The sequence below is a fragment of the Mauremys mutica genome, chromosome 6, assembly GCF_020497125.1.
Source record: "Mauremys mutica isolate MM-2020 ecotype Southern chromosome 6, ASM2049712v1, whole genome shotgun sequence".
Classification (NCBI taxonomy): domain Eukaryota; kingdom Metazoa; phylum Chordata; order Testudines; family Geoemydidae; genus Mauremys; species Mauremys mutica.
This window is the reverse complement of record NC_059077.1, coordinates 48,078,849-48,100,890: the sequence shown is the minus strand read 5'-3', so window position 1 is coordinate 48,100,890 and position 22,042 is coordinate 48,078,849. Positions and strand designations below refer to the sequence as shown.

Below are 22,042 nucleotides of genomic sequence, written 5' to 3'. Positions count from 1 at the left end.
GAATAGTACCACAAGAGGTATAGGTGCCAGCGCACAGGTCAGTACCAGAGTTGGTCATGTTGCCACCAAAGTCCCTCATGTGGCCCTACATACAGAACTCAAGAGGGCCCTGCATGAGATGCTTCCATGATGTCTAGATCTGAGGCAAGGGCAAATGTGCAGAGTATCAAGGTCAAGACTGGAGACCTTAAAGGTTCATTTCCAAAAGGGCTGAAAGTCTCTGAGATGGTTCCAGATCGAGACCAGAGAATTTGGTACAAGAACAGAGTCAAGCCGCAGAAAAGTATGTGATAGGCAGTGAGGAGAGGGTCTAGTAGTTTGGAAGGTAGACTCCCACTCAGGTCTACAGAGATCAAAGGGGTTACCAGCATCCAGATCAATGAGGGGTCCAAGTTAGTTGATGACAATACACTGGCTACAGAGGAACTTAACGAGATTACAGCTGTGCCATGAGAGTTTCCAAGACCTTCATATGTCAGGAAATACAAAGAATAGCACTTGTTCTCTTCTGCTTTTACCTTCTTGTAATGAGATTCTTTGTCTCCTTCCTTTAATCTCAACAGGCATTTGCATGCACTTACTGTGCCAAGACAGAGGCATCAGTGCTGGAGGAAAGGTATGGCATTGGGGCAAGGGCAATGGTGTCAGAAGTGGGCACCAAGGTGGGTGCTTTCTACATCACTGCAAACAACATACTTCTTATAGCTCTTACAAGGCTCTAGGCCCAGTAAAGGCTCTGAAGGCTCCTGGGATAAGTCAGGCTATGTACACTGAGCTTTTCTACGCCACTCTTAATTACAAGAAATTGGTCAATTAGACTAAGACCTAGCTTGACTGGATGGAAGCAGGTTCATTCATTTTCTGCAGTAACAGTGAAGCAACTGTGTACATTGTGGGGGAGTCTATACCCTTATAAAAAGGACTATGACATCATTCTCACACAAGATCTAACACACCACAGAAGGGGCCAAAGGATATGGCTTTTCAAGGTGCTTTTGCAGCTCAACACCAGGGACTATCTATCTCACATCTGAGAATATACAGGGGCACCTCAGGGTCTCAGTTTGCACATGCTCAGTAGAGACTTATTAAGAGTTTGGAAGCTAAGTTTTCTGAAAATGCCATTTGTACAGGGCTGCAAGAGCTAGGCAGGACTTTAGCCTGGAACATCAACTGCAGGTAACATAGCAACAAGCACCAAAACTTGGAGCAGGAAGACTATTTCTCCTCTGCTCTCAGGCAATATGGATGAAGAAACAGCTGACTCCCAAGCAGAAGAGACAAGAGACAAGCACAGATTGGGGACAGGGAGTAGATTCGTATAACTAGCTATGGGGAAGAAGAAAGACTGGGATTGGCTAGGCAAGAAGACTGGGATGTGACTCTGATGGGGGAGCACTGAGGGAAAAAAAAGACTGAAACTAGCTAGGCAAGGAGAATGGTATGAGGTATGGGGGGGGAAGAGGAGAACTACTGAGACATGAGTGGGATAGAAGGGACAGACACAGAATGGGTCAGACTTGGGGAAAAAAACAGGGGCAGGAGGATCTGTGACCACTAGAGAACACAGTCCTCCAGAACTTCAAAAGGAACCCAACATTCCCAAATCTCAACATACTTCTGTCATCAGCAAGACAGCTGTAAAACCTACCACCAAAATGAGTGTTCATCCTCTTTTAGAGTCTGGTTCACATACCAGATGACAACTTACTACTGCTGTCAGTGAGCAGTTACCATGAGCTAAAATGGCAGATGTCTGTGCTGTGGATCTAAAAGTTCCAACTCTGTTACTCAACCCTGTGGTATCAATATAAATCTATGAAATAACTTTACTTTTTTTTCAGATTACCTTTTAAAAAAGCTACAAACAAAATTATAGATAAAAAGATATGAAAAAATTAAGTTTGTAAAGTCAAGTACTCAAAAGTTAGGCAATGTCAAAATTAATATTGCCCAGAAATTCATATGGTCTCCCTATGAGTATGCATTATGATACAATTGCCATTACATAATCATATATATATATATATATATATATATATATATATTTATTTTTTTTTAACAGGACTCCTGCCTCAGTCATAGCACAAGGTAGAACTGCTGTGAGGATGAAACAGGGTTGCGTAATGAAGGAAATGTGTGTAATACCACTGCCTTATTTGCTGCAGAATTTAGAAGGTGTGTGGTGAACAAGGCTGGGGACAGCAGGTTAAGACAGTTGAATAATCCTCTGGAGAACTGGATTCTGCCATAGAGTTCCCATGTGATTCTGGACAACTTGTTTAAATCAAACTTACCCCGGGTGCTTAGTTAGTGACCACCTGTGAAATAATATGCAGAATGCTAAACACTCAGCTCTAACTAGAATCTATGGGAGATGTGCTTTGAACATGTGAAATGGTAAAAATAATATGTTACGTGCTTTGAAAAAAAATCAGGCTCTAGGCATCTCAAATTGGGCACCCAAAATTAGTGTACACTGTTGACCTTAATCTCTGTGCCACAGCTTCCTGTGTGTAAAACAGGGATAATACTGTCACCTCACAGGAGTGAGGTGAAAATAGAATGTATTATTATTTGTGAAGCACTCAGATTGTGATGGAGTGTCACAGAGAAGCCTATGAGGAAATTAATTATGAATTCAGAGAAGGCTTTAAATGATGTGCAGTAAATAAGGTATGGGGTCACACATTGAACCAGGATAATATAAAATATTAAATAGCAGCTTGCTGCTCATTAAGCACTATTCATCTGCACTGAATGAGGCAGGGGTCCTTAGTAAAAAATAGTATGTGATCATATAATTAAAATCTAAGACTATTGTAATGTATATGCACTAACCCTGCTGCATAGGCTTAGACTAAGCTCTTTGGGGCAGGGATCTTTTGTTCTGTGTTTGTACAGCACCTAACACAGTGGGATCCTCGTTCAAGACTAGGGCTCCTAGATGTTATAATATCCTTAATTCTAGCATTTCTTAACTGTGCAGTGCTTGACTTCGCAGTCTTAATATTCTTTGAACTTAGTGATTTTGTGTAATATATTAGCTCCATAGCAGATCATTGACATACAGTGGAAAATAAATAACTGAAAATAGCAAATCTTATTCATTATACCAACCACTTTACAGATTACCACAATCAAGAGTAATTATGAGTTGTCTTCCCCACATTCCCTGAACTTTCTCAGATTTCATTACGACTTGAAATACTAATTTTTATTATTCCATCATTTAGAAGGCAGAAAAAAAAAAAACTTTGGCTATCCAAAGAAAAAACTCCTTTGTAATTAAGTTGGTCAATAATAGGTCATAGGGTGAGATTTTTCCCCTCAACTGTATTTTCACAGTAAGCTCTTATATCTTTGCTTAATACTTAGTATTTGACAATCACTGAGTCATCTGTAACTATAAAAATATATAGTTAATTTAACTCAAAAGTTTCCTAATGAAAAGTGGAGAGAGCCTAAAAAAATAGCACTAAATATCAGGCAAAGGAAGGAAAAACTAAGTCAGAGTGGTTTTATTAGATTGAAAATCATTGTGTTATGGCATCATATTTTTCATTTGAGGACCCCTAAAAATTTTGAATGGAGATGCAGACTCCTTTGGAAATCTTAAGACAGTATGCAGACCCCCAAGGGTCCATGGACCACAGGTTGAAAACCCCTGCTGTAACACAATCCATGGGCAAAAGCAATTTAATGCAAAGCATTTTTTCATAACTTACTTTCCCACATGCACGACAGTGGTGTCTTCTTTTTGTAAATGTGAACTTGACTTGGCAGTTCATGCAGTTGGGTGCCTCTGAATCGGGAACCCAGGGTGGCTGTTTTAGTCCCAGAACTAGAGGTGTTTTAACAGGTTCTACGCTTGCAGATACGCAACTTCTGCCTGCTTCCAAGGAGTTTTCTGTATCAGACTGATTACACTTGGAGCTTATGTCAGTACTAGTTTTGGTTTCTGAGAGAGGGGCCTTTGGGGGTATGGAATTCACTTCCTGGAATTCAGTCATAGGCATATTTGGCTCTCTCTCAGTTGCAGTTCTTTGAGAAAGATTAAGCAACTGTTTAGGTCTAGCACCTCCAATATGTAAATTCTGATGGCTAAGAGTAGGGACAGGTACTTCAATAGGAGTCTCAGTTATATGGTTAGAGGCCTCTTGTTGAATAGGATATGTACTTTTTTCTGGGGGAGACTCCAATTTATATTCAATATCAGCTATTCTACAAGTACTTTTAATACTGGAAATCTCTCCAATCTCCTCCAGTCTTGCTTTTGTTTGTGAATCATTAACCTTTTTGAAATCCAGGTTTGCATCAGACTCCAGCAGATCATCCATACCTTCTTCAAAGGGCTCTGAATTATTGGGCTGAAGACACTGTCCAGATAAGAAGGCATCAAGCTCAGCATCACTAATCAGTGAATCACTTTTAATTAAGTCTTCCTCAATAGTTAAGTCAGCTAAAACTGGACAAGTAATATTTTGATCATGACTGTCAACTGGCTGAATACCATCACTGCACAGTTCAATTTTAGATTCTCCAACAGGGCCAGCAGCAGCAGCGTGGATTTGGGGAGAATCACCTTTATTAATTTTGTTGTCAGATTCCCTCTTCTTTCCGGCTATAGTTATAGCTTCTTCTACAAAGCATTGGTTGATTTGGTTTAGATAGCCTTCTTGTTCAGAATGTTCCATCTTTCCAGAGGATTCCATATTGGAGAATCCATGCTTAGATTTTCCTGCATGCATAATCACAGCATCACTGATGACATCTGCTTTTTCATTCTGAGGTATATGACCACTTTTGTCTTCTGTTACAACTAATGAACCACATATGGATACAGCAAGTGGAAGACATGACAATGAGGTTTGGATATCTTCAGCAGTTACATGTGAAGTTGAAACATTGTGCAATATTTCACTGGTATTAAGTTCTGGACTGCACAAGTTTTCTTCTGTACTTTTCATCTTATCTAATACTACCCTATCCTCTATTTGAGATGAAGAGTCTGGTAAAACACATTTTCCAGATAATTTTAAACTGCTTTTGTGTAATTCAGAACTCTTTGGCAGATCAGAAGGCAAGGATTCCCCATTACCTTCATCTTTTGAATCTACATTTTCATTAATACTCTCTTCAGGTGACTCTTGACTTATCACACAGCACAGACTTGCATCTTTTAATGATTCACAAGGCAGCTTTTCAAGGATTGTGTCATCTTTGGAACTGAGTGCATTTGGGGTCTGTGATGTTACAAAGGCAGATGTAGAGTTAAGGCCTGTAATTTGTTCCAGCTGATCAAATACCTGATTATCCTTTAAAGTTTCGGTCCTATTTTGACCAGCACGTGAATCTGAGAGCTTTGCTTTACCACGATTGTGTGTTTTAAAATCCAACTGGCTCAACTCTTTTGTTGGAACATGTCCTTCATCTTGTGACAAACTACAAACTGTAGCTGGTACTAAAGATAAATCAAACCCAAACAAAGAGTTCTCATTACATTGGAAGTCATCTGGCTGCAGCTTCTGAATATCTTCATGATTACTCGTTGAATGGATCAAATTACCTGTGTCACTGATGAGATCACATACAGGTATACTACACCTCCCCAGGCTCAAAGGCTGAATTTCATTTGAGGCACCACCATCCACAGTAGACAGAAGATCGAGTCCAGTAACATTTTTCTCACTTTGTGCTGAGGAATTCAGTTCAAACTTTGCTGTATTTGTTGTAGCCTGACTGGCTAGAGAGAATTCTTCTGACATATTGCAATTGCTAACATATTCTTGCACTTTTGGTACCAGGAATACAGGTTGTAAGTAATCCAATTCTGAAGAGACTGAATGCTGTATTGAATCACACTGGTTTGCAGCTGTTCTGTAGCAGTCAAGTTCATCTATTTAAAAACAAAAATGGATCAAAAGCAAAGTTTATAAAACTGGTTCTTCACACAGCACTCCCACCTTGCAAAAGCTTTCTTCAAACAAAAAACACCACTTATGAAGAACAGACCAAATTATTTTCACTTCCTCTTGGTCTTAACCATTTAAGTTGTTTTCCCCATACAACAAATAAATAAATAAATAATAAAAAGTAGCACAAAGATCCAACTAACCTGTATTTTGCTCAAATTCATCAAGTACTTTGTCCAAGTCACAGACTGCTGCTTTAAAGTAATTGTCCATTCTAGTTATGGCTCTTTGTACCTACAAAGAAGAATGTGCTGTTTTATTTATTCAAAGGATTAGGTGGCAAACTGTTTACAGAATCACCATAAAAATGTTCTTTTGAGAATGAGAATAGTTTTATATTTTACAATGAAATATTTTCTTGCAAATTTTAGTATATTCTCCCCATATACAGAATCCAAGATTATAAACACTGCATTGTAGAATCCTTTATGTTCAATATGTTCTCAAGAATCCTCAAAGACAGAAAGAAACACAGAGATTTAAATAGCCTTGCCAAAACTGAATCATTTGAAGGCATTTGCTGTACTGTCACAATTTCATAGTTTCAAAGAGTTTAGGGTAGAAATGAACCACAAAGAACGGACACCACTTGATCATCTAGTCTGACCTCCTGTGTATCTCAGGCCATTAAATTTCACCCAGTAACCCTTATATTGAACCCAAAAACTTCAGATCAAATGATTTCAGTCCTCAGGAAGCTAACCTGAGATGCGCCACAGGCAGAAGACAGAAGAAACTTGAGGTGCCACCAATGCCCTAAGGAGAGGGATGAGGTGGTGGACAGAATACAACTGGCCAATTGCATATTGGGTAGGAAAATTCCTTTCTTGATCCCTGAAAGCAACCAGCTGAAACCCTGAAGCATGAGATTTGATTACAGTCGATGTCTTAGTGCAGGCTGCAAGTATTAGGAGTATGCACCGGGCAATGCAGAGCTTCTTGTTCTCTCTATGGCACATTAAGGGAAGGAATGAACAGGGGGAGTCACAGGCCTGGTCTACACAAGCCGGTTATTTCGGAATTAGCCGAGTTAATTTGAAAAAAAAAAAAAAAAAAATTCTGTCCACACGACCAAACCGTTTTTTATTTATTTATTTAAAGGGCTCTTTAATCCGATTTCTGTACTCCACCTCAGCAAGTGACGTAGCGCTTAAATCAAGATTGCAATCCTGGGTTAAAGGTATTGTAGACGCAATTCGACGTTATTGGCCTCCGGGACCTATCCCAGAATGCTCCCTTGTGACCACTCTGGACAACACTCTCAACTCCGATGCAGTAGCCAGGTGAGCAGGAAAAGCCCTGGGAACTTTTGAATTTAATTTCCTGTTTGGTCACTATCAGCACAGGTTACCATCAGCACAGTCCACCATCACAGGCAACCATACAGAGTCCACCATCACAAGAGATCATGCAATCCCGGATTTGCAGACGAGCTCCAGCATGGTCCAAACGGGAGGTACTGGATCTCATCGCATATTGGGGAGACGAATCAGTTATGGCAGAACTACGTTCCAAAAAAAGGAACACAAATACGTACGCTAAAGTCTCCAGGGCCATGACAGAAAGAGGCTACTCCAGGGACACAGAGCAGTGTCGTACAAAAATCAAGGAGCTCAGGCAAGTATCAAAAAGCCAGAGAGGTGAACGGGCACTCTGGGTCACAGCCCCATACATTCCGCTTCTACCGTGAGCTGCATGCAATTATGGGGGGGTGACACCACCATTACCCAACCACTGTCCATGGACACCTGCGGAGGAAGAGACACTGGAGGACGAAGAGGAGGACGACAGTGCACAGGCAGCAAGTGAGGAATCTGTTTTCCCCCCTAGCCAGGAACTATTAACACTGGAGCCAACAGCCTCCCCGCTCTCCCAAGGCGGGCTCCCGGGCCATGACCCTGGAGAAGGTACATCTGGTGAGTGAGAGCCTGATTGGAGCCATGCAGTATGGGGGAAACCCAGCCACACTGGGCTGTTCACATTTAGTTTAAAGGGCTCATCCCTGCTCAGAGGCTCATCAGAGCCACGCGGTGTGTGTGTGTATGTGGGGGGGGGACACGTTGTGTGAAGAGATCATCCCAGAGAGCCTGTAGGAGAGCTATTCGGTTCAGGATGGCCGATAAAAGGCAGGAAATGGTTGTCTTCTGTAGGTTTCACGGAGACGGGAAGCTCACTAGAGCTGCAAGAGCAGGAGAGCAGAGTTTGCAGTGCAAGCTGTGTGGCTCAGTTCACGATGGCCGAAAAATGGGGAATGTTGCCTTCCTTCTGTAGCTTCCACAGGAGCCCAGGACCAACAACAGGGAAAAATTAGCTAGTGATGCAAGAGCGAGAGAGCAGAGTTTGCTGCGGAGCTGTGCTGCTCAGTTCACGGTAGCCGAAAAACAGCAGGAAATGGTTAGATAAAAGAGTAGACAGAAACACGAGCGGACACGCGAGGTGGATTCATAGTACCAGGAGACAGGCAGTGCACCGTACTGCACCGTCTGCTGGCAGTATGTTGTCTGCCATAGCTTTCATGGAGGGAGGAGCGAGTAATAACACACACTCAGAAACACCTGGGAGAATGTTTTTGCCCCATCATGCACTGGGAGCTTAACCCAGAATTCCAATGGGCGGTAGGGAATGCAGGAACTATGGGATAGCTTCCTACAGCACACTGCTCCGACATTCAATGCTAGCCTCGGTACTGTGGACGCACTCCGCCGAATTCACGCGCTTTAGTGGGGACACACAACACTGAATGTATAAAATCACTTCCGAAAATTCAAATAGAATAAGTTCAAATTAATTTCGTACTGTAGATGTACCCTACAGACTGCAAAGCCTGACTCCCGACCACCTACAGAACACAGAATTTCTCCCAGAACTGGATTAAAGTATATTTTTTAGAAAAAGATTTCTAATCTAATTTTAATGATTCCAAGTGAGGGTGAATCCACTACCTCCCCCGATAAAGTGTTCCAATACTTAATTACCCTCAGAGCCAGGAAGTTGCATCTTATTTCAAGGATGAAGTTGTCCAAATTCAACATTCAGCCACTGGATCTTGTTATGCCTTTGTTTGCAAGATTGAAAATCCCCTTACTATCAGATATCTTTTCCAGGGTATATACCTGTGCACGGTGATCATGTTACCTCTCAAACTGAGTAAATTGAGCTCCTTCAGTTCTGTGTTGCAAGGCTTGTTTACCAGTACTGGATTATTTTTGTAGCCCTCCTAACTCTTTCCACTATTTCCATATCATTTTCTGGAAGTGTGGACACCAGAACAGTACACAGTATTCTAGTAGCAGTCTTACCTATGCTGTGTACAGAAGCATGACCATTTCCTTATTTCTACTTGATATTCCCTTTTTATACATCCAGAGATCATATTGGCCCTTTTTTGCTGCAGCATTGCACTGAGTGCTCATGCTGAGAGTGATCTACAATCATCCCTAAGCCCTTCTATGAGTCAGTGCTTTCCAAGACAGAGGTATAGCCAGATATATTACTCGCATTTACCTGTATTAAAAACACATTTTGTTGGATTGTGATAATTTAACCAGACTATTCATGTCACTTTGTAACAGAAACCTGCCCTTTTTGTTGTTTAACATTCTACCAATCTTAGTGTTATCTACCAACTTTATCAGCAAAGATTTTATAATTAAATGGAAGTTTGTATTAGAAGGAGGAGGAAACTGAGTGCAACTGCTATTTAGATTTATGCACATTTGCAGAATGCACTGAAGTGTATGTGCACAGGTAAGAATCACCGACTCAATTATGTTTGAGTACAATAGCTAAGAAACTTTTTGAATACATAGTGTCTCCTTTAAGTTACTATACTCACAGCCACGCATTACTCACTCCAACTGACATGCAGTGTTTAGTGGGCTGTTTGACTTGTCAACTAAACCCTTTATTTCCCTATAAAACAGGCAGAACATAGACATCAGTAGTGCAAGCGTCCCAAATTGTTTTAACCCCATTCCTTGTCTCCTTTCCTTGACCATTCATTCAATCATCTGCCTCTGTACCTAACACTGCAAAAAAAAAAAACAACAACCACCAGTTACAAAATAACCACCACATTTGATTTGTGGTCTCCTGGCAAGTGAGAACTTGACTGAGACCACAAACTCATTTCCTACAGGCAATAAAGAGTCTTCAGATGGCAACAACTTTCAGCTGTTACGCACTTGATGTCATTTAGACTAATGACTTGGGGCACAAAGCTTATTTCTATTAATATCTTGAGAAATGTAGTCCAAGACAAAACTACTTTAAGTAAATATTATTTTATGTTCTGCCTCTTTTAGTTGGTCTATGCATAAAGAAAGTTACAAGAATTGAGGGGGAAATTATGTTACCAATACTAGACGGATGGGCCTAGGTGGACACAGGGCCGCCTTCTATCCCCAAGTCAGTCTTCATTAGTGACCATTAACTTATTCCTTTTCATGATCAATTATTTCTCTAGATCACTTTGCACAAATAAGATTTTTAGAAATGTTACATTAAAAAAACCCTGTAGTTTAAACATTCATTTTAGAAGCTACCACTTCATGTTTAGAACTTGTATTATAGCTGAGAACCTGTACACTTGCTTTTAGTCTAGTCACAAACAATTTTTCCTCTTTTGAGAAGGGATATAAATGATCAGACCTACAGGAATGAGCTCACCACTAACTGATGGGGGTTGGGCACAAACTTCTCCCAAGAATAGGTTATTCCATAGTTGTCCACCGTGGACTTTCTTGTACCTTACTCTGAAACACCTCATACTGGCCACTATGAAACAGGATACTGGACCAGAACTCCGGTCTGACCCAGTATGGCAATTCTTATGTTTCTATACTATTAAACCTTCAAGAATAAAATATTAACACTGCCTTAAAACACTACTTAAAAATGTACTTTTATATGCACACTAATAAAATTACTTAAGAGCTTTATGAACATTGACTTTCAATATCAGAATTTAGAGTGTTATATTATGCAGCACCGAACACTGCAACACACATACAAAACCCTTGTAATTCAGACATATGCTGTTTCCTATGAATTATGAATTAAGTAATTATATTCAAGATGCAGAATGGGGAAGCTGTTGGAGAAAGACAAGTCATTATCTGAATTTTATCTTAATTTTCTTCTGGGACTCTAGTCAATATATTAGCCACTCAGGCTTCAGTCTCCAGGATTAGGGTTCTGGAAAACTGTCAGTGGAATTACAGCCCTATAACTAAGTTACCCATTTACTGTAACTGATTTCTTGAACATCTTTTATTATATATATGTTAAAAATACAGTAAGCAAAGTATCTAATTGCACAGCTCCTGACGTTCAACATTTTAAAAAAATTCTATGTTTAGAGTTTTTTTAAAAGGCAAGACAGCACTAGATAGCTTTAAACTGTTTTATCTTTTATTAGAGCATGAATTTGTGTTTCTGAGACAAAAAGATACTTCAGAAAAATAATTAAAATCTTATAACTGAACTGTTTACAGCTCAGCCTAATATTCACATTAAATAGAAAGGAAATAACAAATAAGATGTTTTTCATTAATGGCTGCTCACCTCCTGAAGAAAGATTAATAGGATTTATACATTTTACTGATTAAAAAAAATTTAAGGGGGTACTGAGGCAGAGTGAAGAGATTAAAGAATTCCTCATGCAAATCTTTGTCAATTTCACACTGAGCCCCATAAAATTCAATCTACATTTTTTCTTAGAGCATAAACCTCTCTGGGGCAGGGACTGTCCTCCTTTGTATTTGGACAGCACCAGGCATAACAAGGACCTGACCCTTATTGATGCTCCTTGACACTACCAGAACAGAAACAAATATTTATCCATAATTGGTTGTGGAAGACTGCTGCTGAACACAACATAACATATGCCTCCCTCAGGGCGCTGAATGCATTACAACTTTGGATCACTCCTAGCCTCCACCAGAACGGATTGAAAGAGGCAGAAAGAATCTGGGAGGATGAAAAGCTGCCTGAGTTTGGGAGGGGAGATTTGTGGTAGGTATGCATGTGGATTTTTTAATATATTTTTTTGGTGGGGGAAGCTTGTATAACAAGTCCCACTTGTACTGAAGTTGTGAGGAGCCTGCATGCGTAGGTGGATTCTGCCTGTGTTTGTGTACTTGCTTGATTATGAAAAGAACACTGTAGAGAGAAAGATTGTAGGAGCATGCAGTAGAAAATCATGTGTGGTTTCTGACTGGGGAAGAAATGGATGAAAGTTTTTGGTGGGGCCGGGGGAGACCCAAGATGAAACTGGGGATAGTAATAGAGAAATCGGGAATTGAGAATACAAGGTAATAAAGGAATAAAAGAGGGTGAGGTAAGAGACTAGAAACTTGGAGGGAAGGAAGACGAGCGCACAACAAAGGAGATGACAGACAGGAAAAGACTTGAGAAAATAGACTGAAAAGAGAAAAATAGACAACAGAAGAAAAGAAAAATTAGAGTTAAAGGAAAAGAACAGAGAATGGAGATAAAGTAAATTTTTGCTTAACAGAAAAGGTGGGTGCAAAGTGAGGCAATAACCAACTCAAGTATGCTATAAGAACAGAAATTCACCAGGGCCAGCCCCAGCTGTTTAGGCTGCCTGTCTCCCAATTTTATCTTTAGGTCAAACAAAATTCTCTCCTAATTTCCCCACAACTTTTTTCTGTAGCTGCTTCTACAAGCACCCCCGTTTTTGAAAAATACGGTGGTCACTTTATAGATGACAGTCCTCCAAAGAAAACCCAACTGTTGCAGAAAGTTGTGCTGGCAATTAAGTATATTGAGTGCTCTTTCCTTTAAGCCAGTACTCAACTCCCAGCATGACACTGGGCAAGATGATGCAGGGGTAAGGGGCGGAGCTATATGGCTGGAGATGTTTTTAAGATGAGAAATAAGTCTGAGGCCCTCACTACCCTGATCAATCCCATAACATCTTAAGAAGAGAGGGAGCATTAACTCCAGTGCCCAAATTCTAACTAAAATAACTACATTCTGAATATGTAAATTTCCCCTACCTTTTGAATCAGGGATTTTTTTTCCTCCCTCATTTCCCCTCCTAAAAAAATATATGTAGTGCTGTCAGCACCAAACAGATGGCACATTTCATCCTAAGAGGTGACTAAATGATCATATATTACTGCTATGTCAGTTTGTGGCATTTCCTAGTGATGTATTTAGTGGCAGAAATATTTCATGACACAAAAGAATTTTACTTTTATAGCACCCATAACAATTGCCTGACTGTTTGTGGTAAGCAACCACAAGACACTGTGGATGAATTATTTGTATTTTTATTCTCCTTTAAAAAAAAAAACTTCACAAGTTTGGTTTTTTTTTTTTTTTTTAAAGTTCGTAATGAACAGGGCACCTAGGCACAAGAGGACTTTTTGTTTAGGACAAGGATGGTGAAGGCTCCTCCTGACTGTTCAAAGGAGATAAAAAGTATTTTGAAAAAAAATGAAATCTGCTTCTCAAGAGCAAGATCCTTACATTTTATTTACCAAGGTGAATGAATGGTATGGGAGCACATGAACACAGATGGATAGACAGGGTGTTCAATTTCAGGGTAAAAAGAAAGTCTGATGTTTTAGGTTCTTTATAAATGCTTATGGTTTCATGTTAGCACACACTTAGAAACTGGATTCCAATACTGACTTCCAACCATTACTTTACATTTGTGTATTCAGCAATTAGAGGATAAAGATGCCCTAGAGGGTTATTTTTTTCAATAACATTTTATTTTTATTAAAAGGTACCATATTTATGCCTGTAAATTATTTCAATAGAGACGTTTCTTTTTTTTTTTAAACTTGTATACTATTTGAAGGTTATGAAAAATCTCTTCTTCTGGTCCTTCAAGAGTCTATATTCAAAAGTCTGAGAGAACACATAGCACCATTCTGCTCTATGACATTTGATACCCGTTCAAAAGGTAGTGCTTTCACAGTACGTTGCTTGAACACTAGCATGATGCCACTTTTCAAAGCAAAAAGTTTCATACAATAGGGATTGCTCATTGGGTTGTAGGAGTTCAAGCAAGACTCAAGGTATGTCTGTAGTGCAATAAAAAACCCACAGCACCAGGGCTTGGGCTTTGGGACTATAAAATTGTAATATAACCATTCAGGCTTGGACTGAAGCCCAGCTCTAAGACCCTCCCCTTGTGCAGAGATTCAGAGCCTGACTCCAGCTCAAGCCTGAACATCTACACAGCAATTTTATAGCCTCACAGGCTCCCCACTCCCCCTACAAGCCTGAGTCAGTTGACTCAAGCCAGTCACAAGTCTTTTATAGCAGTGTATACATACTCTCAGTTGTCTGTCACTGAGCATGTGCCACCACCTCAAGAGTGAAAGGGGCGGGGGGGGTGTTAAATATTTGTGAACTGGAAGGTTGGCAGTTGTAACCTATAGATGGCAAAAAAAAAAAAAAAAACAGGAGTACTTGTGGCACCTTAAAGACTAACAAATTTATTTAAGCATGAGCTTTCGTGAGCTGAGCTGTAGCTCACGAAAGCTCATGCTTAAATAAATTTGTTAGTCTTTAAGGTGCCACAAGTACTCCTGTTTTTTTGCAGATACAGACTAACACGGCTGCTACTCTGAAACCTATAGATGGCAGTCTCTCACAAATCTTAAGGGGGACAAGATGGGTGAGGTAATATCTTTTACTGGACCAACTTCTCTTGATAAGAGAGAGAAGCTTTCGATGCTACATAGAGCTCTTCTTCAGGTCTGGGTAAGGTACTCAGTTGTCACAGATAAATATAAGGTTGAACAGATAGTTTAGCAAAAGTAGTTAACATATATTCTAAGGGACCATTCAAGGTGAAGTGGCCCATTAACATCACTGCAGTCAAAGGACAAAAAGGAGGGTTAGTGGGTTACAGATTGTTGGAATAAGCCATAAATCCAATGTCTTTATTAACACCATGATTTTTAGTGTCTCGCAAAATTATAAATTTAAGGTCCCAGGCTCATCTTTTCAAAGTGTTGGTGCAGTTTTCCTTTAAGGATGAGGACTGAAAGATCAGATAGCATCATCAATCAATCTGTGAAAAGTGTTTACCCACAGATGATCTGGTGCTTTGTTTTGTTTTTAATCATTGCCTGTGAGAGTTCTTTCGAGAGCATAATGATCATCTGGTTTCATCCACATAGTCGTTACTGGGGCATTTAGTGCATTGGGTGGATGAGGTACACCACATGTTGGCACGGATCTTAAAACATGTGTCATGCAGGGTGCTGATCATTGTAGCAATGGAGATATGAATGTAGGTTTTGTATCTGCCGTTCTGGCAGAATCGGATTTGTAACCCACTAACCCCCTTTTTAGTCATGTGACTACAGGAGTGTTAACAGGCCACTTCACTTTGAATGGTCCATTACGTTTCTGTATTGGAGTGTACATGAATTATTACTCAAAGTTCTGTATTAATATGCCTAGTAAGGAGTCCAAAAACATTTCCTGGATTTTTTTTTGTTATCTGCATTGTTACAGACATATTTGCTTGCAGGTACACCTCTACCTCGATATAATGTTGTCCTCAGGAGCCAAAAAAAATCTTACCATGTTATAGATGAAACTGTGTTATATTGAACTTGCTTTGATCCACCGGAGTGCGCAGTCCCGCCCCCACGGAGCTCTGCTTTACTGCGTTATATCCGAATTCGTGTTATATCGGGTCGCGTTATATCGAGGTAGAGGTGTATTTTTAAATAAATTACCAAAATAATTGAAACTAGCATGATTATATTGTGTTTTGACAAATAAAATACGCAGAATTTTGCAGAATTTTTAAATATTGTGTGCACAATTTTAAATTTTTTTAACTTTTACTCTCCCAGGAGTAAAAGATGTTTTACACGGTCAAAGACTGTATGGCCTGCGTCTAGCCTACTGACTCACAAGGACTTTGCAGTTATTTATCCTTGGGTGACAGTCAACTCCTGCAGCAGAATAAGTAGGAACCCCTTTTAAAAAAAAAAAAAAAAGGCTGATCATGAATGTTTCCAAGGAAATATTTACCAAACAAGTCTTTCTTCCAGTTATCAATCCATTCATTTTGTAAGTTGAGCACTGTTATAATTGGGCCTAAAAATTTACCCTAACACTGAGCGTAGCTGTAAGCAGGGAGCAAAAGTTTATAAAATGTCAACAACAAAAGTTAAAGGGAAAATGTATGAAAGGGAGACAAACACTGAATGAATCCAAGAAAAAAAGGCCTATTGATACAACTCATGTTAACTTATGTTAAGATCACATGTGGTTAAAAAAAGCAGCTTGGGATCAGAAATCAGTGAATCAAAATTTGGTGTGTCAGAAATTAAGCCTAACCGGTGGACAAAATAATGAGAAGACGAGCTATTCTACCCATCACTCCCCTTTTGGAATCCTTAGAGAAAGACTTTGGGGAGAAAAACTGGCTACTGAAGTGAGCTTCACAATCAGGCTGCCATCCCCATCATCTCCAGGGCCTTTGTTATCCTACTGAGAGATGTCTTCACCAGGCCAGAAAGGGATCCAGATGACATCCCTATCTCTGCTGGCTCTGGCTGAATCCCAATTACCACCTGGGATGTGAGACAATGTCAAACTCCCCACCCATTTGTGTTTTCTTCTCCTTCCCAATTTACTAACCTTCTCCTTTTTCCTTCTGTTTACTAAGAGTTTGTATTAGCTGGCCAAGACTGTATATTTTGCAACGCTGCTCTGACCAGAAAGAGGCAACTAAAAGCACTGCCCGAAACTCATATCAGCATTGGGCTGTTTGCCAGGGCTGTGCCTGTTTTTTTTTTCCAGTAGTGATGTTGCAAGTGAGTCTCAACACCAGAGAGAGAAGCTGTATTTTCTATGTCTGCTGGTCTTTCCTGTCCTCTTGTGTGAGTTGTTTTGTCTTAAAGTAAATGAACTCAAACATAACAGCAACAACAACAGCTCCAGTTATTTCAACTAACTTATCTTTTCCTCAAAGAGACAGTTTTTACAATATATACTACCATCTAAAACAGTGGTTCTCAAAGCCGGTCTGCTGCTTGTTCAGGGAAAGCCCCTGGCGGGCCAAGCCAGTTTGTTTACCTGCCAGTCTGCAGGTTCGGCCAGCACATCCCTCGGCCCACACCGCTTCCTGCAGCCCCCATTGGCCTGGAGTGGTGAACCACGGCCAGTGAGAGCCGCGATTGGCCGAACCTGCAGACGCGGCAGGTAAACAAACCAGCCCAGCCCGCCAGGGGCTTTCCCTGAACAAGCGGCAGACTGGCTTTGAGAACCACTGATCTAAAAGACGGCCAAACTAGGGAATTTTTTTCTTTTAAAACTCTCTTCAGTTAAAAGGAAAGGCAAGATGGGATGTTAAAAGCAAGCCTTCATACCTTACATTCCAAATCCTTTAACTGCTTTTCCTTCTTTTCTGGATCTTTAATAAACGGTTACAAGGATTTTTAATGGTGTTTACACCATGGTACTAAGCAGGCTGATGTCTCTCTAAACCAAACCCTGAACCTTGTTTAAAACTGTTTAATGTTGAGCAGTGATTGGTTTATGCTAACATCTTTCATTCCTTGGGCCTGTTTATTCTATCTAAATTAATGTAACAGCACCCATATGGTACATATAGGAGATAAGGGTGTTTGCTAATGTAAATAACTAAAAGTGCATTCCACTTTTCTATGTAAACATTTGGTCTACTTGGAAACAAACTCGCCATAAAACCGTAAAATCTCACACTCATTGTTTTAAACTTACCCCAACATTTTAGGACTAGCCCTCAATTTAACGTAGTAGAAAATAATCATCATACAAAAACTTACCTGGGGGAGGGAGTGGCCAGCATGTCCCTACAGTTCCTGACCTAGGCAGAGGAGTCAAGGGGCCCTGCGCCTGCTGTCCCTGCTTGCAGGCACCACCACCGCAGCTCCCATTGGCTGTGTGTGATTCCTGGTCAATGAGAGATGCGGAGCCAGACCTTGTGGTGAGGGCAGCACCCGCAGCCTCCCTGGCCTTCCCTCCCCTTAAGAGCTGCAGGGACACGCAAAGCCAGGTAGGGAGCCTGCCAGCCCTCCCCACTCAGTGCCAGCAAGAGTCTCCGGCCACACACTGCTGCCCCCCACCCCAGGCCACACACCTAGGACATACAGCGCCCCCAGACCACATCCCAGAGCACCTGTGGCCCCCCAACCCAAGTTTTAGTTAGGGATATATAGTACAAGTTATGGACAGGTCACAGGCTGTGAATTTTTGTCCTAGATTTTTATTAAAGATACCCATGACTAAAACTTAGCCTTAATTTCAAGATAGCATGACTTTAATAGACTAAAAAAATACTTGTGTCACTCATGTGCTCCACAAGCTAAGGCTGCTTTACATATACATTGTTAATTAAATCATTCAGTTGTGGGTCAATTGTACTCACTAGTCTATTTTGAGCAAAACAATCAAAATAAAGAAAAACATCAGTTTATACTGCTCCAATAAAGCAACTGAAAACAATGTTCTGCTTTCTATGGTATGGCAGTAAGCACAATTCAATAATCTGACTTCTTGAGAGTAATCACCTATATTACACAGTGCCTGTGGAGTGCAAATTGCTTTAATCCAAATTAAAGATGTCTAAAAAAATAGCTGGTCTCCACAATAACGATTTGCAAACAAACTACCAGTTGCCAATATTTAAGGGTGGTGTTGGGTTTGTCAACCCATTTTACTCCACCCAACCCACAGATTTTCAAAAGGATGTAATAATTTACATCAGAATATCTGCCTAGATTAGATAGTAAATTCCTTATGGCAGAAAGTTTCTTTCTACATTTCTAAAATTTCTCTTTCCAATTTATAAAATACCTTGCACATCTAGCAAGCTGAACAGATAATGATTTCCATGACTCATAAGTCTTTGTTACTAAACTATAAGAAATACTGTGGCAGAGACTAGAAGAAACTATTCATGCTCTGCAAAAGGAACAGCCAAAAGAAGTTAAATGTGTTCAGAGATCACTCATTTTACACCCTCACTGGACAGAAAGTTAGTTTCTAAATACAGTATGAAAGAGAAGCCAGCTGAGACTCAGAGGGAACAGAGAGAAGAAAGAGCAGGAAACATTGCTGCGGGATCACAGTATAATCAGGGGTCTCCCTGTACCGGGAACATTCAAGAGCCTCCACAAAGAAGGAAGGAAGAGCTGTGGGGCAGGGTGGGAGGACTTGGTTTAAGCTGGGGATGGAAAGCGCCACACACCAGAGAGGGACAATGAATCCCAGCGGCGCCCACCGATTGGGCAGCTTTCCAGGGCCTTTTGCAAGCCCAACAACCGAAGTACAGTGGTTTGCGAAGAGCCTCGCCCCCAACTCCTCCACCACCAGCTTCCAGGGACCCTTCATTTCGGGGGGGGGGGTAGATAAGCCACCCTCCCCCCCATACCCCGCTCACGCCAGGAACTAACCCTGCCCCCCAATACCCTCCTCATCCCGGGCGGAAGGGGGCGGAACTCCCGTCTCCTCACTCCGCTGGGGGGGCGGCGGGCACTGACCCCGCCGCCTCGAAGAGGGTGCCCGGCCCACGGACGCGGCACGACTCCGCGATGGGCTTCTTCGCCGTGCCTCGGGGCAAGGGGCCGGATCCCGCCTCCTGTGCCCCCCTTGGAGCCTGAACCGCGCCCCCTTGGGCGCCACCTCGCTCACCTCATAGGTGCCCCTCCCCCGCTGGCTCCGGGACGGCGGCCCCGCACAGAGCGACACCCGCCACAGCTCAGCTGCTTGTTTGCGTTTTCACGGGACTCGCTCAGGTTTCTCCGCGCATGCGCAGAGCCTAGTTCTCCTTGGCCCGACGGAGGCTGCGGCCATTCCTTGGAAATTCCTTTCTGCGCCTGCGCAGAATCCTCCACTTCCCTTGTGGGGCGTCTTGGCTGCTGGGGGTGAGTTCCTCGAGAGCCTCCTGCTGCATGGGACAAGGCGGCGTCCAGAGATCCAGCCCCACCCCGCTCCGTCCTGAGGGCACAGGAGGCGCTGCAGAGCCGGGAAGCTGAACGGCTGGAATCCAATAGCAAAATCACCCTTCAGGTCCAAATTTGCTGCTGGCCGGTAGCTGACTCCAGGCGGGTCCCCGCGCAGATCTCACACCCGTTTAGTTAAAATAGCATTAATCTGTTTAGTGACTGATATCAGTGTGTCTACACTGCAGTCAGCACCGGTTTCGCTACCTCAGTGGGCAAAATGTCAGTACAAGTTTTGTGTGAAAAGAGGACCTCAGTTCTTGTCCCACCTCCTCAGATTGCAGCAGTTTCAGTCTAAATTATGCACCAAAATCTACGTTAAGGGACTCTTCAGGTTGCAAAAACAAAGCACTCAGATGTTAGGAATTGCCAGCAGGGGCGGCTCTAGGTATTTTGCCGCCCCAAGCATGGCAGGCAGGCTGCCTTCGGGGGCTTGCCTGCTGGAGGTCCCGGATCCCGCGGATTCGGCGGCAGCCTGTGGGAGGTCCGCCAAAGCCACGGGACCAGCGGACCCTCCGCAGGCATGCTGCCCTCAGGGTGACAGGCAGAGCGCACCCTGCTTGCCGCCCCAGGCACGCGCTTGGCTCTGAGCTGGGGGTGAGGGAGTTGGGATGCAGGAAGGGGCTAGGGTGACCAGATGTCCCAATTTTATAGGGACAGTCCTGATATTTGAGGCTTCTTTTTTTTTATATTGGCTCCTCCTATTACCCCCCACCCCCTCTCCCGATTTTTCACACTTGCTATCTGGTCACCCTAGAAGGGGCTGGGGGGGGTGGGGTCGAGGGATTTGAAATGTGGGAGGGGGCTGCAGGTTGAGGCCGGGGGTTGGTGTGTGGGAGCATAGGCGCCGACTCCGTAGGTGCTCTGGGGCTGGAGCACCCACGGGGAAAAATTGGTGGGTGCTCTGCACCCTCTGGCAGGTCCCCACACCACCCCAGCTCACCTCTGCCTCCTCCACTGAGTGTCCCTTCGCTGCTTCTCCCCCTATCTCTCTTGCTGACGCAAAACAGCTGTTTCGAGGCGGCAAGCACTGGGAAGAGGGGGAACTTGGCGCACTTGGGGAAGAGGCGGGGCCCGGGTGGAGATTTGGGGAAGGGGTCTAACAGGGGCAGGGAGGGGGCAGAGTTGGGGCAGGAACTTTGGGGAAGGAGTTGGAATGGGGCGGGGGAGGGGTGGAGTTGTGGGGGTCGACCACCCACCGGTGACAGGAAAAGTTGGCGCCTATGTGTGGGAGGGAGTATGGGCTCTGGGCTGGGGTGGGGCTGGGGATGAGGGATTTGGGGTCCAGGCTGGGGGTGGGGCTGAGGGATTTGGAGTGCAGGAGGGGACTGCGGGTTGAGGCAGGGGGTTGGAGTGTAGGAGGGGTTACAGGCTCTGGGCTGGGGCCAGGGACGAAGGTTTTGGATGCAGGAGGGGGCTCCGGGTTTGGGGAGGCTCAGGGCAGGGGGTTGGGGCACGGGCTTACCTCGGGCGGCTCCCGGTCAGCAGTGCATCGAGGTTAAGGCAGGCTTCCTACCTGTCCTGGTTCCGTACTGCACCCCAGAAGCGGTCAGGAGCAGGTCCATCTCCTAGGCGGGGGGGGGGGCTGTCAGGAGGCTCCACACGCTGTTCTTGCCTTGGGCACCGCCCCCCAGCTCCCATTGGCATGGTTCCTGGCCAGTGGGAGTGTGAAGCCAGTGCTCAGGGTGGGACGGGGGTGCAGATCAGCACCTTTCCCTCCCTCCCTCCCCACACCTCCCACCTGCCACAATCAATTGTTTTGAGGCATGCAGGAGGCTCGAAGGGAGAGGGGGAAAGGAGCAAGGACACAGCGTGCTTGGGGAAGGAGGCGGAACTGGGTGGGAAGAGGGGGGTGGGGCTTTGGGGGAAGGAGTCAGCAGGGACGCCCTTGGGGGGGGAAAGTGGGGCAATTTGCCCTGGGCCCCACAGGGGCCCCCACGAGAATATAGTATTCTATAGTATTGCAACTTTTTTTTATGGAAGTGCCTCCCAAAATTGCTTTGCCCCAGGCCCCCTGAATCCTCTGGGCGGCCCTGGGAGTAGAGTGGTGGCAGGGCCTTGGGCAGAGCCAGG

At 43.2% G+C, this 22,042-nt stretch overlaps 1 protein-coding gene across 1 annotated transcript in view; it reads right to left on the bottom strand.

Annotated features, from left to right (window-relative positions):
* The window catches only part of ZFYVE16 (zinc finger FYVE-type containing 16), a 50,742-nt gene extending 30,963 nt beyond the window's left edge, over positions 1–19,779 (bottom strand). Inside the window, exons 1-3 of the mRNA XM_045022123.1 lie at positions 19,659–19,779; positions 6,119–6,209; positions 3,729–5,899 (exon numbers count right to left, since the gene is read on the bottom strand). Coding sequence (XP_044878058.1) covers positions 3,729–5,899; positions 6,119–6,188 — 2,241 coding nt within the window. The 5' untranslated portion in view covers positions 6,189–6,209; positions 19,659–19,779. The remainder of the gene's footprint in view (positions 1–3,728; positions 5,900–6,118; positions 6,210–19,658) is intronic.
* Between the last annotated feature and the right edge of the window lie 2,263 nt (positions 19,780–22,042).